The sequence below is a fragment of the Malurus melanocephalus genome, unplaced genomic scaffold (assembly GCF_030028575.1).
Source record: "Malurus melanocephalus ecotype Western Australia unplaced genomic scaffold, MMel_1.1 scaffold_22, whole genome shotgun sequence".
In the NCBI taxonomy this organism is placed as follows: Eukaryota; Metazoa; Chordata; class Aves; order Passeriformes; family Maluridae; genus Malurus; species Malurus melanocephalus.
Window position 1 is genome coordinate 1,517,548 of NW_026623254.1, and position 16,703 is coordinate 1,534,250.

The 16,703-nt window shown below is 44.9% G+C and overlaps 1 protein-coding gene across 3 annotated transcripts; it reads right to left on the reverse strand.

Annotated features, from left to right (window-relative positions):
• Positions 1-1,068: 1,068 nt before the first annotated feature.
• BPGM (bisphosphoglycerate mutase) lies at positions 1,069-15,915 on the reverse strand. 3 transcript variants are annotated; one of them, XM_057390023.1, is made up of 4 exons: positions 15,776-15,915; positions 13,681-13,773; positions 10,640-11,295; positions 1,069-3,240 (listed from the first exon to the last, which is right to left on the reverse strand). In XM_057390023.1, the coding sequence occupies exons 3-4, from the start codon at positions 11,238-11,240 to the stop codon at positions 3,062-3,064; spliced, it is 780 nt and encodes a 259-aa protein (XP_057246006.1). In that variant the 5' UTR covers positions 11,241-11,295; positions 13,681-13,773; positions 15,776-15,915; the 3' UTR covers positions 1,069-3,061. The 3 variants fall into 3 exon arrangements, with proteins under 3 accessions (XP_057246006.1, XP_057246005.1, XP_057246007.1); XM_057390022.1 differs by lacking the exon at positions 15,776-15,915 and adding an exon at positions 14,912-14,994; XM_057390024.1 differs by lacking the exons at positions 13,681-13,773; positions 15,776-15,915 and adding an exon at positions 14,912-14,994.
• Positions 15,916-16,703: the final 788 nt, after the last annotated feature.

Here is a 16,703-nt window from a genome sequence, read left to right on the forward strand (position 1 = left end):
TCCTTTCCTGCCTGTGAGATGCTGAGGCCAGCACAGAAGTCAAACAATGCAAGTGTCATTRTGAACTTTCAGAATAAGCACTTTCCACACACTAAAATGTTAAAAAGGAAAGGAGGAAAGCAAAGTTGAAGTTTTGGAAACRTGACAAGATATATAGTTTCTCCTCRGGCTCTGCAGAGCAAGTTCAAAGCAAACTTCTTGACACAAAAGTATGGCAGACTGAAACCAAGCTGGTCTTTAGAAGGTCTTTTCCCAACCCAGGAAACAGCKGACGTGATTCTGGAACAATCTGAAGATGTTACTAAGGCAGAACAAAGTACAAAAGGTAAGTGGGGGAAAGGGAGGGAACATACCTTAAAAGTACACCTTAAATTTTTTTAATTGGGTGGCAGCAGTGCCACACTAACTACAAAATTATAACAGTACACAGATCTGTTCCATTCCCCATTCAATCTCAACACAATCAGAAGACCAAGTTTAAAAACAGTCTGTTTCTTCAGTATGCTTTTATTTTAAGCCCCACAACTATGTCTTCCCCACTTCTATCCAAATGTTCAAGTTCTCTTAGCACTTTTATACTACCTCCCATTATCCCAGCATCCAAGGCTCTCTGTGTGAAGGTCAGCAGTAAGAGACAGACCTCAGCAGGCTTGCAGTTCCATGTGCTTGTCATTGGAGTTACAACTGCTCGGCATCAAAGTACTTTGGAGAGTGAAAGGGTTGGCTTTGGCTCCAGAAGCAACAGTTTTAAACACACCATCAAAAAGTAAGGCTTCTTAATTAAAAGGAAAAGCAAGCATGGCAATCAGTAAGTACTTGTTCAGACTCACTGTTCTGGAACTAAATTTCATTATTCCCAAGTAAATTCCCATGGTTTTGAAGAGGTATGTATTCCCTACAACCCAACTTCTTTGCATGTGAACATGAGTAAGTGTTGACCCTAACACTGTATTAACTCAATTGACTGCATGATGTGTGATAAAAAACAGTTTTAGAACCCTGAAGGTCAGTTTAATTTACTTATCAGCCCCAAAAAGAAACAAAGGGTATCAGAGTAGAAAGTAAAAAAAGACTGAAGCCAAATCAAATTCTATTTCAGGTGAATTTATTGAGTAATAAAGAACCTGTCAGCTCCACCATATTTACAAAGGTTTTCATGAGGATCTAGAGCTATTACTGCTACTGAACCACAAGTTAAAAATGCATAAACAAACCAAATAAACYACATCCATTATGTTAACTGTAAAAACACCAGTTACCTATAGGACTTGGAGGCACACTCAAACATAGGGAAAAATGCTCCCCAACCACTGATCTCTAAAAGAGGATTCTGATTTCTCCCTCTGATGTAGCTATGCCTGAAGATCAGGAATCCTTATGCCACTYTTGATGGAAGTTGGTTTCTGTTCTCCAGTAAACATGGTTCATAGATCAGGATTTTAATTAAAAGGCTACTGAGAATTGCAAGGTATTAAAATAACCTTAAAGAGCATTGGAATCCCCAGTTGGTTCMATTTGATAGTTTTGCAAGGCGTTATTGCTGCCAGATGTGCACATAAAATCCTGTCATCACTTTGGAGTCACAATCCAAGCAAACAACGCCCAACTTCACAGGGCACTGTCACTATTCACATGTCAAGCTGCACTATAGAAACAGCACCTCCTGMAAACATCACAGTGTCGTTCTCTTCTTCCTGTCCACGACTATGAAAATATTATTTCAGTGAATTTCATCCATTCAGCTGCAAGAATAAATACTAATCCTCCCTAAATTCCCTCATCCACCTTTCCATTCTCCTCTGCATTCACAGAAGAGCTCAGGGATTCTCTAAGAGGAGGAGAGAGCCTATCTCCAAGTTCAGTTGGGTTCATTTCTAAGTGTATTCCAGCTGCGTGTCATGTCCTGAGTAAGTTGTACATGACAATTCCACAATGCCAAAGGGATATGGACACAGCCTGTGTGCCCACACRTTTGGTTGCACGCAGTTCCCACTGACAACAGGTGGCTCTGCTAGTCTTGTTCACAAGTCCACAGTAACATTTAAATTGATACTAAGCTTTACACATTATTTAACGTTTGGGGAAGAATTTATTCACTTGAGTGCCAGTGGCCCTTCTCAGGGTTATCACAGATGAACGTTTGCTGATCAGCAATCTAACACTCACTTGTAAACTATCAACTAAGAATCAGAGTTACTCTACRCACAGAAAACTAAAACCCCAGAAACTAAGTCAGTATCAAATCAAGTAGCAGAGGAGCTGCTAGTAGCATTTTAGAGAAAAAAAATAACAAAACAAACCAATCAAAAACACTGAAATATCTTTTCTTGTACAAAGAAAGGGGAAACCTACCAGCTTTGTGTTTAAAAGACAAACATGTCATTTCATTCCTGCTGCAAGGGCTACGAAAACAAAACCAAAGAGAAACCCAAGCMCCATTCATGCATGAGAAACTACCTTCTAGCAAGAAGTCTTTTGTGGAGTATGTGCTACTCTAATGTGAGCTGACATCAGACCTAGAAAATGTTGCTCCACATGTCAGAAAGACTGTCAGAGGCACACCAAACTGTCACACTGCTCTCCTAAAAAGAAAAAAAAAAACATCCTCTCACACTTATAAAGAAGAATCGAGGCTCATGACAGAGTTCTGATTCCAAATCAGTGAGATTTTTAGTGCCTGTAACAACCTGGACTTAATTAGTCCAGTAAACTGGTGCTGTTCTCCTTAACAGATTAGGACTGATTACTGGTACACACCAATAACACATCCCTTTATTCCTCTACTGGGCCATCCCCAATGGTGGATCTGGGGCAGATTGCCCTGCAAGTTTCCMTTACCTGAATCACCTCTTCATTTCTTTTTCCAAAGACCTCATGCTGCAATCTAAATTCCAGTTTTTGAAAAGGCAGAGGGTTTAAACTACCAACCTGAGACTCAACAATTGTCCTTTCCAATTATTTAGTGCTTGAAATTGTGACATTCACACAGTGCAACCTATCAGTCATACACACATMGTCACTTACTACCACACTGAACACAGCTGTGTTACACAGTGGGATTTTACTTCTCAGCAGATTTTACTTTCCCTTGATCTTCCACTTTTTTGATGGCAGCTTGGATAGCTTCTTGATCGCCCAGAAACTGGTGAGGGCCCAGAGGGTGCAAATTCTCATCAAGTTCAAGWAGTATGGGCACACCAGTGGGGAGGGTGACATTGATGATGTCTTCATCCGAGATACCTGCCAAMGAAAAATAAAAGAGTTACACCTGCAGCTTCCTCATTGTCTGTTGCCTTATTTCTGAGATTATCTGGTCTTAATACAGTCAAGGGCACATTCCAGCCTCCATCAASACCACCTGCTACTCAAGGGTCAACTCCAAGCTAGGCCACAGCTTGGTAAGTGCTTTAGGAACAGCAAAAGGAGAGAATTCCCATCAAGGTTAAGACAGTTTCTTCACCTTTTCAGCCCGCATATGTGAAATAAACAGGAAGAAATTGCCCTGGAGACTATACCATTCCTTTAATACAGGACATGCAGTACAATAGGTTTCCCCTCCATAATTTCCCAACTCACACATCACAAAAGATGATGAAAGTCCACATGTGCTACTCCAACATGAAATAACCTCTGCTAAGCAATCAATATAGACTCTTTAAAAAGGCAGGATAACAAGATCAACTTTTCTCTTAAATTTATTATGCAACTCTTCTCATACAAACGAACTTAAAAATCAGAATTTAATTTTTCTAGTGTGAGAATAACTCTTGGCCTACATCTGATTTCTCATAATCAAGTTTACAGCAGTGTCCACTGTTCTCAGAATTACTACACACAGGATATTCATTTCCACTTCCAAATGACAGGAAGAGAAAGAAAAAGGAGGGAGAAAGTCAACTTGTATAGCTTCATGCATTTTTTTTCTCATTTCACTAAAGGAATGTGTACCTGAAAACAAAGTTTATTTTACACACGTGTGTAATTAAAATATTCTGTGGCTCTCATATCAATGAAATTGCTGGYTATTTTTACATCAAAAACACATCCAAAGCCTCCAAGTGAATTTCAAGACCAAACAGCCTAGTAAAGCTTCCACACCAGGTCTAAATAGTTGCATTAAAAGCCTTAAAAAGTGACTGCAAAGGCATTAGCCCTCAAAAAMTCAGGCAAAAGAAAGCTAGTGTCACTGGGAATGTCAAGATTTCTTTTTTCCTCCCCTTTTTAGAAGTACTGTGGTCACAGCAGCAGCCCACCATTCTGAGGCAAGGCAGCTTTGAGTAATTCACACTTGGAAAACGCACACAACCAAGCTTCTAAAGTGRTGACACCATATAAACTGGACCAAGGTGCACCAAGCAAACATCCTCCTGAGCAGCTGACAAAACAGATGGTCTCAGAACACATGGGTGTAAATTTAGCAGTGATTTTCACATTAAGTAGAAAAGCAGAGCCAACATATTAACAGGAAAACACACATGAGTCAAGCAACTCAGCAACAGTGGGATGACAACAGGTCTGAAAAAACAGAACTATCCATGAGATGAGGATCATATGCCCCTGCCCAGAGACTACACCAGCAGCCATCTTTTGCAGTGACCTATTCTTGCTTTGATTATGGGTGAGCCTTAAGTTTCAGAAGGGCATGGAGCACTAGAAGAAGCTTACACCTTGTTACACATGGAGCATCAGTCCACTGAAATAAGTCACACTCCCAYAGTGTAAGCAATTCTTGCTTAATACAAGAGATAAATAATTAATCTGATGTAGGCCACAGAATCAGACCTACAAGGCAAAAAAACCCTCAAATTTAAAGACAACACACAAATGAATAGGAGAAATACTGCATTCATTTACCCAGGCATATGCCATCTTCTTAGGGACTTTGCAAAACAAGCAGCCAAGCTGCCCGAGCTCTTTATTTCAAAGATTCTTAAACATTAGAGTTTAACAACATCCACATCACCATGTAAATCCCTAGAGACTTACAGAAATTACAGAAATCCCCTGTGCCTAGGAAGTGTTCTGCCCACCTCTTAAATTCATTCTCCCAGACTAAACCATTCATAGATACACAGAGCAGATGAAGTCATGCAGGAGAGTTTAGGCAAACCACATAATGTGGTCAGRAGACATGATATTTAAAGGATTCCTCTGGAGATGGATTAAACAAAACTAGCTGTAGCTACATGGATTCAGGAATGCATTTTACTGTTTTTACAGGACACAAAGTGACCACAATGTCAACTTRTATTGATTTACAAAGCAAAACAGTGCAGTCTAGGATAAACACACAGTAGCAAACATGATGGTCTTTCTCCTCATACAGACTTTCCTCATACAGAAGTGTTGCTCCACAAACACAAGTCTGGAAATGCTGAAGTCAGATGGAAATCCTAAAATATCCTGTTGCTGTGTATAGTATTTCTGTTCTTCAGGAAGCAAGAAACTGAGCAGGCTGATCACACAAGCTTTTTGGTAGCAGGGGGAGCTCACCAGAACACTCCCCAGCCAGCAGGCCAGGAGGACAGCAAAGGGATCACACCTTGCAGTTGCAATGGCTGGAGTGTGAGCTAACTGCTATCCAGTTACTCCATGTGCTGTAACTATAACCAGCTGACCTTTTCCAGCACCTCATCCGAGCTGACCTGTGTCACAACCCAGCCTCTCTCACAGCAAAGAAGGGTGAAATCAGGGCAAGGTCTCAACTGCTGACTACAAGGTGCAACGGTAAATAAGACCTCTGAAGAAGCAACACTCTTCCCTCCAGTTCAGTAACAAAGACTGGATCTCAGCACAGGWCCTCCCTACTTACAGCCATGGGAACCCAGAGATATTGCTGAAGTACTCAGGATGACTTCCTCACGACCCTGRATAAAATGGTGACTAGGCAGCTACATTCCTCAAGTGGATATCTCCCACRCGCTCTCCTGAGAAAGCTGTCCCTTAGCTGTATAGCAGGAAGCAGTTAGGTACATGAGCACTAAAATAACTTGGGACAGCACTTATTATGAAAAAGACCCTTCAAAATCACATTCCAAATTCCTCCCCAGCTCACTTATCCTCTGTTTAACTGAAGTGGGTAATCAAATGCACAAACTGGAAATATCTCCAGGCAAGCTTAAGAATTCACCTTTATGTGGTAGCCCACAGAGTGTTTTGAAATATTTTTAMCTTGCAAAGTCCCACAAACTCCGCTGATTTTGAGGACTACAGCACTTCTGCTAGTTCAGCTTCCTCTTCCCTCTCACCTGTTCTTACCAAGTTCCTCCTATCTATTCTTATGGTCAGAGGAACCCAAAATCCCAAGAGCTATTGAGAACAACTACAGCCCTCCTCCCCTGCGTGTCAACTGCACTTGAGGCCAGATGATTCATCCAATAAAACATACATGATTATATGCACAAATTCAGCCACAATGGGCTTGTTTAGTACTGGTGCTTTGTAATTGAGTTCCAAATCAGGTCAMAGCATCCTTTCCACATGTTTAGTGAAAATACTAAAGCTATAGCCTAGTAAGTTAAATATACAGAGCTACTTTCTACCCTCCCTGCAAGCTGACAGAGGATCTAACTTCAACAGGGTAGAGGAGGGAAATAAGCACAGTGTTAGAATCTGGCTTTTGATCTTGATAGAATATTATCTCACTCTGCAAATTCTAAGGAGAGAAAGATGGGTGGGCTACAACCATGGTTGTAGCATATGACCTACATTAGTTTCACTCATGTCTGCGAAGATTTTCTATGCCTGTATTAAGTTTGCACAGCCAGACTTCCTTARTAGGGTGTTACAGTGGGTCACCAACAGAGAACTGTGGTGGCTTGACCTTGGCTGGACACCAGGAGCCCACCAAGCTGCTCTATCACTCCCACCCTCAGCAYAGTGGGTGGAGGAAAAAGATGAAAAATTAACCTGTGGGTCAAGATAAAGGCAGTTGACTAAAGCACAAGCAGAGGCCATGCACAGAAGCAAAGGAAAAGGATTTATTCTCTACTTCCCATCAGCAGGCAATATCCAGCCACTTCCCACTAATTACGGCTTCAGTATGCAGAGCAATTGCTCCAATGTCATTACAAATGCCCTTCCTMTTTCTCTTAGCTTTTACTGCTGAACAGACATCATATGGAGTAAGGAATATCCCTTTGGTCAGTTTGGGTCAGCTCTCCTGGCTACATCCCTGCCCAGCCCCTGGCTACTGGGAGGCCATTCCTGATCCTGTGGATGCACTGCTCAGCAGTGGCCAAAACACAAGCCAAGGTAACTTTCAATAAGGCCCAACGAGCTCACAAGAAATAAACAGCAGAAGCACTGAGCAACAACTGAGAAAAAAATGACAGAGAACTGAGTTGTTAGATCTCAAGCTGTTTCCCACAACTGCACTCAGACACCACACTCACAAATAGTATTTCCTTAAGAAGGTTAAGCAGCAAGATCAATGAAATAATCTCACTAAGAAGCCCTCAGCACACAATCTGCACCAGGTGTCACAATGTGCAGCTCCAGCACGTAAACTATTGGAATACTATAACCACACAACAACTAACACACTCAGAGTGATGCAAGAGAGCAAAATCCTGARGGCACTGCCCTCCCTGCTCACCAGCTGGCAAAACCAGCATGAGGCTTTCAYAGTCACCACACTGCTGCAAGCCCAGTCCCAGACATCTGTCCCAGTCCTGTGACAGCCCAACAACCCCAGTGAGTACAACATCTGTATCTTCAAGAGACCAGGCAACTCCTACCCTCCAGTTTTAGCCCTGAACATGAGAAGGCTCAGTGAACACCACACCATATTCAAGAGGTGACAACCTTGCCACAAGTTGGAAATTCTGGAATCAGGCCTTCCACAAGCCCCTGTTTTGAGGTACTTGACACCAGTCCCCAAGGTTAAATGGCGAAGAAGAAAGAAAAATTGTGACAGCCCATCAATCCTTCTGCCATTCATCTGGGAAATCAGTCCATTGGACTTGGTCTTTAATTAGTACTTCAAGAGAAACAGGACAGGGTAGTCACACGTATTACACTAACGTCTTCATAACGGAACAATGGCAAGAGGGTTYCAATATAAAGCACTGGTTACTAGATAAAGAGAAAACTATCTTCCCTCAAAGAACTGAAAAAAAATCACCTGCAAATAGATCCTGTGCATCCAGGATGCTTATTTAGCATGACAGACATTTCATATACCTTAATGAGGTCAACTGCATGCACTGAGAAAAGAACAAAATCCAAAGCCACAGCCAAAGCCTTTTGAGCATGATGCTGTGTCTCCAATGACTGCATGCAAGTAGAAAGCAGAACTACATTTCCTGCTCTTTACCAATTACTCAGAACCAGGAAAACATATATTTAGAGAACTGCAGGCCTGTTTCAAAGAAATACCTCCTTTAAAAAGTAACTTGAAGGGATACTCGAAGCAAATTGACACTCAAACAATTAGCTTTGATCAGTCAAACATTTTCCACCATTTARAATTCCTGAGCAACATCTTCCAAGATCAAGTTAACCACTATGACTATGATTTCCAAGCAGCCCTGTAACATTGCTGCTTGAGGCATTTGGATCCCAGTTTTCAAAATACAAAAAAAAAAAAATCTCTGGCTAAATTAGAGGGGCTTAAAAAACTCCACTCAAGTACAGGATACACTAAGCTTGTAAAAAAACAATCCACAAAAGCACAGTCCATCTCACAGTGGGTGCTATAAATACAGTAGACCGATGAACTTGAAGCACTGTTGAATCAGGTCCAGCTCCAGCAGGGYTCCAGAGCAACTCACAGCCTTTCAGAAGAGAGAGTGTCAGCAATGCAGACAAGGAACCTCTTAGATCCAGCTACATTTAGGCTGACAAAAAAAACAAAAAAAAAAAAAAAAAAAAAAAAAAAAAAAAAAAAAAAAAAAACCAAAAAAAAAAAAAACAAAGGCAGATTGCAATACCAGGGATCTTAAAGCTCTATCCATGCTAACCTTCAGCCCAGTTCTTCAGAAATCCAATCTCAACTACATCAAGGGCAGGAGAGCTAGCAGGTACCTGCCAATTGCTCCTGTGTGGGAGCTGGAGCAGCTTATGGATGGTCCCTGGCCAACAGAACTAGATCCTCTGCCAAGGATTCCTCACATCTCCCTATGTAAGCATAGGTTGGGAGGGACAAAGTATATTGTAAGACAAAGGATAGCTTTATTATACTTTGGCTGAGYATGGGCAGTCCTGGAAGAGCTACACAAGTTAACAATCATCCCAAAAAAAAAGTTCTGCAGCACTGTTGCTCTCTGATCTCAGTGGAGCAAGAAATCCAGCCACACCAACTCCAAAGTAACCCTTCTCTGCCCCTGATGCTGCCAGCCCCTGTGCAGGCCTGCACAGAAGGTATCCCAGGATAGCTGCTGAAGCTACATTCAGCTGTCAGCATTTCACCCCCAAAGGGCTTGGCCAGTGTGGTTTCACTGAACTGGTTTAGTTCTTGGGAGGCAGGGGAGTCACCACCGTTGCAGGTCCCTCTTCCCCTTTTCCTTTATCATTTGACAACCATTCTGACCACATCATGGAACTGACTGAACCAGCCCTTCCTCGCTCCTCCAAGCAGTGATCTGCATCTCTGCATTCACAGCCTCTCTAGCTGCAGAAGTCACTTGTACGTGCTTACTTCCCAGGCTTCTGACTCCTGTGTCCTGACAGKTCCAGCATGACCAAATGCAAAAAGTACTCAGCAGGCAGAGCCACAGAACAGAGGATTTCATAACTTAAAAAAAAACCTGAGTGGATAAAATCCAAACTATGCATATTTGTAACTACAACTGTAGTAGACTGCATTCACACATATMTAATCACTAAATTCTGCTCTACCCACAAAGAAATTAATATAGTTCAACTTCCAGTTTAGRATGGCTTAGAAGCCAGGAGATGAAAGAAGGCAGGGAAGGTCGAACAATGAAAAGGAGGTTTTTTATCATTAAGTCCCAAATAAGTCCTTTTCAAGACCAGCTCTAGGACTCTCAGCCCAGGAAAGACCTSTTGGAGCAGGACCAGAAGAGGGCCACAAAAGTTAAGAGGGGTGGAGCACATCTCCCGTGAAGAAAGGCTGAGTTGGGGCTGTTTAACTTGGAGAAGAGAAGGTTCCAGAGGGCCTCTAAGAAAGATGGAGACAATAGAACAAGGGATAATGGTTTTAAACTARAATTGTTCTAAATAACTTTTAAATAAAAAATTATCAGGATGACCCACCACAGTAAGTCACAAACATGCCAGAACTCAAGTCAGGCGCTTTTATTCTGCTGTGTTACAGCAATGCTTGTTTAATGAAGAGATTATTATTTCAAACCTGAAAAGCAGCTGGAAAAATCCAAAAATAATTTGAGCCTGCAGAGYTTTTGTCTGTTTAGACCAACCACAAAGTTAGTTTGAACACAGTAGCTCKAAATGAACAATAAGAAATAAGATGAAAGTATCAGGCCCTCAATTACATTAACCTCTCTCCCCCTTCTACTTCCCCCAGTTKGATTCCTGACCAACTTTTTACTTTCTCCATGGAGACTGCAGACATTATTRCCTTGGCCACATAAGTAATATACACTACAGAACAAGATATAAAGCTCCAAGCCATTGAGTAAGGAGGARAGGAGAAGGCTAAAACCTAGATCCTTACCTTCCACGTGCTTCAGCAATGCCCTGCTGCTGTTCCCATGAGCAGAGATAAGAATCATTTTGCCACTTTTCAGTTCTGGCACTATCTTTTCATTCCAATAAGGAAGGAGTCTATCGAGCACATCTTTGAGACTTTCAGCCTTTGGGAGATTCTCCTGAGGGACATCACTGCATTTATAGCGGCGATCATTGTATATCTCTTCATAGTAGGGGTGAGATTCAGATATGGGAGGTGGGGTAACATCATAGCTTCTCCTCCAGATTTTCACTTGCTCCTCCCCATGATTCAGAGCCATCTCTGCTCTGTTGAGCCCAATCAGTGCTCCATAATGACGCTCATTCAGTCGCCAGGAGCTCTGAATGGGGACCCACTCCTGGCCCATCTCTTCCAGGATAAGCCATGCAGTCTGGATGGAGCGGCTCAGCACAGAGGTGAAGACCAGGTCAAACTCAAAGCCCAGYGCTTTGAGGTGTTTGCCACAGTTCTGAGCTTCCTTTATCCCATCACTGCTCAGCTTCTGGTCCACCCAGCTGCAGAAGCGGTTCTCCTTGGTCCAGGCTCCTTCCCCATGTCTTAGGAGAATGAGCCTATACTTTGCCATTTTGGTTGCAGCTTAGCACAGATGGCAGCTGGTCTGGCATCTAATAATGATACATCTGGACAAAGACATGAGATAGACATATCAAACATTCCACACATAATACATTACAAGTAGCAATATAGCAGTAAAAAATAAACAACTATCAGAATCAAAACAGCCAAAGAAACAAGTGTCTGCTGAATATGATTTTACAATTGAGAGTGGGAGGAATTCCAAACCCAGAGACCTCATGTGGGAACGAAAGCACCATCCTTCACTCAGCTTGTTGCAACTAGCCCACTTAAACAATTGATTAGGAGCAGATTTGTACAAGCTGTTCCAGCCTACAGGTTTCCCTCAAGTGCTTAAACAGAGCCTCACTCACACAGCTCCCAGAGAAGCAGATCTCCCGCTCACTGGGGAACTCAGAGGTGCCACATGTAGCTCAARCCCACAAGGGCTGTTCAGATCCTCACAGCTCCGAGGGAATTCAGGCACAGACAGCAGCTGTGACCCTCAGCCAGAGGAACCTGACAGTGGGACCACAGAAATGGAACTGGCAACACACAGAACCTTATCAGCTTTTCTCAAAGGAGATGTCAACATAGTCAYGGCTCTGCATAATTTGTTTCCTCATAACCCCATCCTGTCCTGCTAATTATGCCAGTCTATGCTTGATTTTTTCCCCAGGCCACCTCCTCCATCATTCCTCCACACTCAAGTGTGACAACACAGATACTCTGGGATGCAATCAACAACTCATGAGTCCTTTTATCAATGATCCCAGATGATTTCACAGATGATTCCCTTTTCTTCCTCACTTTCAAGTACATTTTTCCTCTTTTGTCTATGAATTACAATGCCAGATGTTCAGGCACTAGGATTAATGTTTTTACTTTTGGAGTGGGGATAAAAGGCCTATTTGCTGTCCTCATTAAGTCAGACAGCTACACATTCATAAGGCCAAACAGAACCTTTCTCCTTTTTCTCTTGACTGACCAACATGACCTATGGGTTTTCTTCAATGGGAGACACATTTTGACCACAAACCAAAGGGTCTACCAAGGTGGTAAAAGATCTGCTAGCAGACAAGGGGATGCCTGAGAGGTCCATCTAACACAGGACTGCAAATCTGAAAGCCCCACCTGATCCCTCTGACATGAGACATAGGCTAGACAGCAATGGACAGAGCAGGAGAAAAAATGTGAAAATACAACTCTCTGCAGTGGGGAGAGGCTGCTGTACATCAGATGAACATGAAGTACTCTCAAATCCATGCACAGCAAGAGATTGAGGGCTGATTTCTGCACACCCAACCTTGGACTGGATTTCCATAAGACACACTCTTAAGGGAGCTCCCATCATCTCAAATCAGCTGGAGCTGCTTCAGTCACAACCCACGKGTCTCAAATTCAGGCCCACTGTGACCCTGAATTAGGTCAGCAGGATKGGACAGGCCCATGTGTTCTGGGTTCTGGGAAACACCCAGCACAATATCAGCATTCATTTCTCCAGACTTACAAAAAAAGCATCTAGAAAAGTTGAATTCATTAACAGACTCAGTAATCTGATCTTGCTTGTAACCACAGCTTAGTTCTGCTCTAATCTCACGTTAARACAGAGTCTACAGTACACAAGGGCACTATGCAAAACCTCCCCAGCTCTAACTTGTGCCGAATGACACAGCTCAGGATTAAAAAGCCTTTGAGGACTAAGATTTTCACAGAATATCAGGAGGTACTGTTTGACACACAACTGACAGTTGATAAATACAAAGGATAGTCCTATTTCATACAAAAGCAGGCTGAAATTTGTGTATGGCARTATCTCAGACAAAATCCCCTGCATGCTACACTTTTTCCACTCCCAATAATCAGCTGCACATTACACAAAAAAATCAGCTATTGCTGGGACTCAGMTGTCATGTCACATCACCTATGACACTAAACTACACTCTTTAAGATCCTAGGTTTATAACAAAAACAAGTATTTGATAGCATTTCCAAATAAAGCAACTGGTCCTTACTCAACATATCACAGATACAATTAAAAAATTACAGTGTGCTCATAGCATGAACTACTACACATAAAATAGCTCCACAGAAAGATCTAGCTCTAAAAATACCTCATTTTTGAGATTGATTCCGCTGGAATGGATTACATAATTTACAAAATCAGATTAAGAACCAACAATAGGGGAGATACACATCTTTGCAAAAGTTAAGTTGGTATTTTTAGCCAAAAATAATAAAAAATTTAGTTAGTATAAAAAAATCATTTAGACAAAGACTAAATATCATCTGCCATAAAATTCAGTTCACTTATATAAAACATTAGGCAGAAGCACAATTCTCAAACAAATTTAGAAAAACTAGCAGTCATAGGACTGTTTAAGTACCAGTCCACTTCGGGAAGCATTTAAACTAGAAAGACTTAGACACATGGCAATAATCCTACTCACCTTTCCTATGGCAAAGGAGCAACCTACACAAATCCCAGTACAGACTCAAGAGTTGCTTTATACAGAGACCACCACACGCTCTTGGCTGGTTACCTGCAGGGAAAGAATAAACARCGGGTGCTTCACAGAAAGAGCCCACAAGTGCAAATGTCTGTGCCAACCATCATTCGCTCTCAGAGCTTTAAAAAAATAGAGCACACACCCCTTGCAGGGACTGGGAAAGCTCCCAAATTCCTTCTCCCAAAAAGAGATGCCAATGCACAGCTCCTGCATTTTCAACAAGGKAAAGTTTCTGGTCTCCCACATGCCCCGGGATATCATTTGCTCCCGAAGATTTGTTTAGGCTKCAATTACCATAGGTCTAGCGTACAGAAATCTACCAAAAGCTCTGGGACACCATGGAGGATACAAAGAGCAGACCTGGATCAAGTGCAGAAGCGCTGGAACAGGTTGTCCAAAGAAGCTGTGGATGTCCCATTGCTAGAGACATTCAAGGCCAGGCTGGTTGGAGTCCGGAGAAACGTGGTCTACTAGAAGGTGTCCCTTCCCACGGCAGGGGGGGCGCAACTAGATGGGCTTTAAGATCCCTTCTAACCCAAATCATTCTGGTTCACTTGATCACACGATAGAAAAGAAACCCAGAGCCCCAGCTCAGCACAGGAGAGCAGCGCACGGTGCTCAGGACAACACCTTACACCGGCACAGCTCTTGGCCACGCACAGATCTAAGGTCTAATGCTAGGGGCGGCCACTTCCAGGGCTCCTGCTCCAACCGGGACAGGCTCCCCTGCTTATCCCTTTTATAAGGCGTCCTGTGCGGAGCACCTGCGTGTCCCAGCCAGAAGTAGGACAGCACCGCCCGGACACGCGCAAACACCCGCGGCTGCCAGCGCGGGGCGGCGACCCGCACACAAACCGACCCGCACACAAACAAACACAGCTACGGGCACGCAAACACAGCCACGGGCACGCAAACACAGCCACGGGCACGCAAACACAGCCACGGGCACGCAAACACAGCCACGGGCACGCAAACACAGCCACGGGCACGCACGCGGTGCCTCAGAGCCACCGCCCCCTCGGGAAGCCGCCGCTTGCCCGGGGGACAACACCACCATCCCTAGCCGGAGAGCCAGGACAGCCCTTCCGAGGGAGCTCCCCCGAGCCCAGGCCCGCTTCACCCCCTCCCCCACGGCCGCTACTCGCGCCCGTCCATGGCTCCCGGGAATTACCGGGCTGAAGCCGCGCTGCCTCCCGGGGAGCGCCGGAGCCGCCGCCGGGCCGGGTGAGGGGCGGACCGCGCGTCTTATTGAGGCCGCGGCGCCTCCGCGCCCGCGAGAGAGACGCAGCCTGATTGGCTGGCCAGGGCGATGGGCAGGGCGCTCAGCCAATGAGCGCGGCGCGGGGCGGCGACGCGGCGGGGACGGGAGCGCCGAGCTCTGCGCCAAGCCCAGCGCCGCCGTGCCCGAGCGGGACCGGGGATGCCGCGGCCATCCCGCCCCTCCTCCCGCGGCCATCCCGCCCCTCCTCCCGCGGCCATCCCGCCCCTCCTCCCGCGGCCATCCCGCCCCTCCTCCCGCGGCCATCCCGCCCCTCCTCCCGCGGCCATCCCGCCCCTCCTCCCGCGGCCATCCCGCCCCTCCTCCCGCGGCCATCCCGCCCCTCCTCCCGCGGCCATCCCGCCCCTCCTCCCGCGGCCATCCCGCCCCTCCTCCCGCGGCCATCCCGCCCCTCCTCCCGCGGCAATCCCGGCCTCCCTCAGCAGGCCCACTAGGGATCGCAGCGGAGATGCTGGTGCCCCCCGCGGTTCTGGGCACGCAGGCGGCGATTTGTGAAACGGAGAAACGTTTCTCCGCGCACAACACGAGCGGAGGCATCCAAGTCTCTGGCTTCCTCCAAAACCACCCCCGGACCGCCGAACTCAGATGGGATCCTCAGTTCGGCCCCGGAGCATCTCCCGCTCCTTCCCACCGCCCGGGTGGGCACTACGGCGGCGGGAGAGAGGGAGGGATCGCTTTAGGGAAGAGGCGAAGGAAGGCGCTGGCTGCCCGCAGCCGCTGGATCCTGCCCGCCCCGCTGCCCGAGCCTCCGCTTACCGAGGCAGGAGCGCGGCACCAGCGCCGCGGGCACCCGTCCAACACCCCCTTGCTCATTGCCAGGAGCTGAGGAGACGAGGCACAGGATCAGTCAGACGGGGGTTTCCCCAGGCAGGGATCACTTTTTCTTCCCGCTTTAGAGCSTTTTGGTTCTGCTGAAAAGTAGGGGTACAAAATATCATTACTCATAATGAAATCGTCAGGGAAAAAAAATTAGACGGGCGTCTTTCAAATGATCATGCTAGCTCCATCATTCCCACAGGCTGTAATTTTAATCTAAATTAATTAAAAGCAAGTGGATGGAGCAGCTCTGGCTAAAAACATGAGAGAACTGGTGTGGGAAAATGGTGTCCTTTACTGCTTCTATTGCCATAGATCTGCTTTTATTTTAAAAAAGAAGCAGAGCACATCTTTYATACCCCATCAGAGTCACATTTTCTCCTCTAAATGCTTACCCTTGAACAGTCACAAGGTAAAGCTTAGAGGGCATAAACTGGATGTACACCAATTGTGCTCTGTCATCCTCTCTACAGGGGATAGAGGTGATCTTCCCTTTTTAATAAGTTAAAAAACAGTGCATGAAAATAAAAGATGGGGGATTCCGTTCTGATTGGAAAAAGCAACATGAGTAAATTTAAGAAAATTTGGGGCAGAGGTATTYAAATAATGTCTCTGATGTGCTGTGAGAAGAAATGGTGTCTCATTTTACATTTATAAAGATTAGATCCTRAAATGTCAGTGGGAAAGAAGGCTAAGCCAGATGAAATACTGCTTTGCTAGGCTCACAGSACTGTGTGTTAAGAGTGGCCAGGCTGTTGGTGAGCAGCATCCTACATCTCTTTGGTGGTTACTGTACTTTGTTCCTCATTYATTTGGGAAGCTCCAGAAAGCATTCTGCATCTCAGGGAGAACATTTTCAATGCCTTCC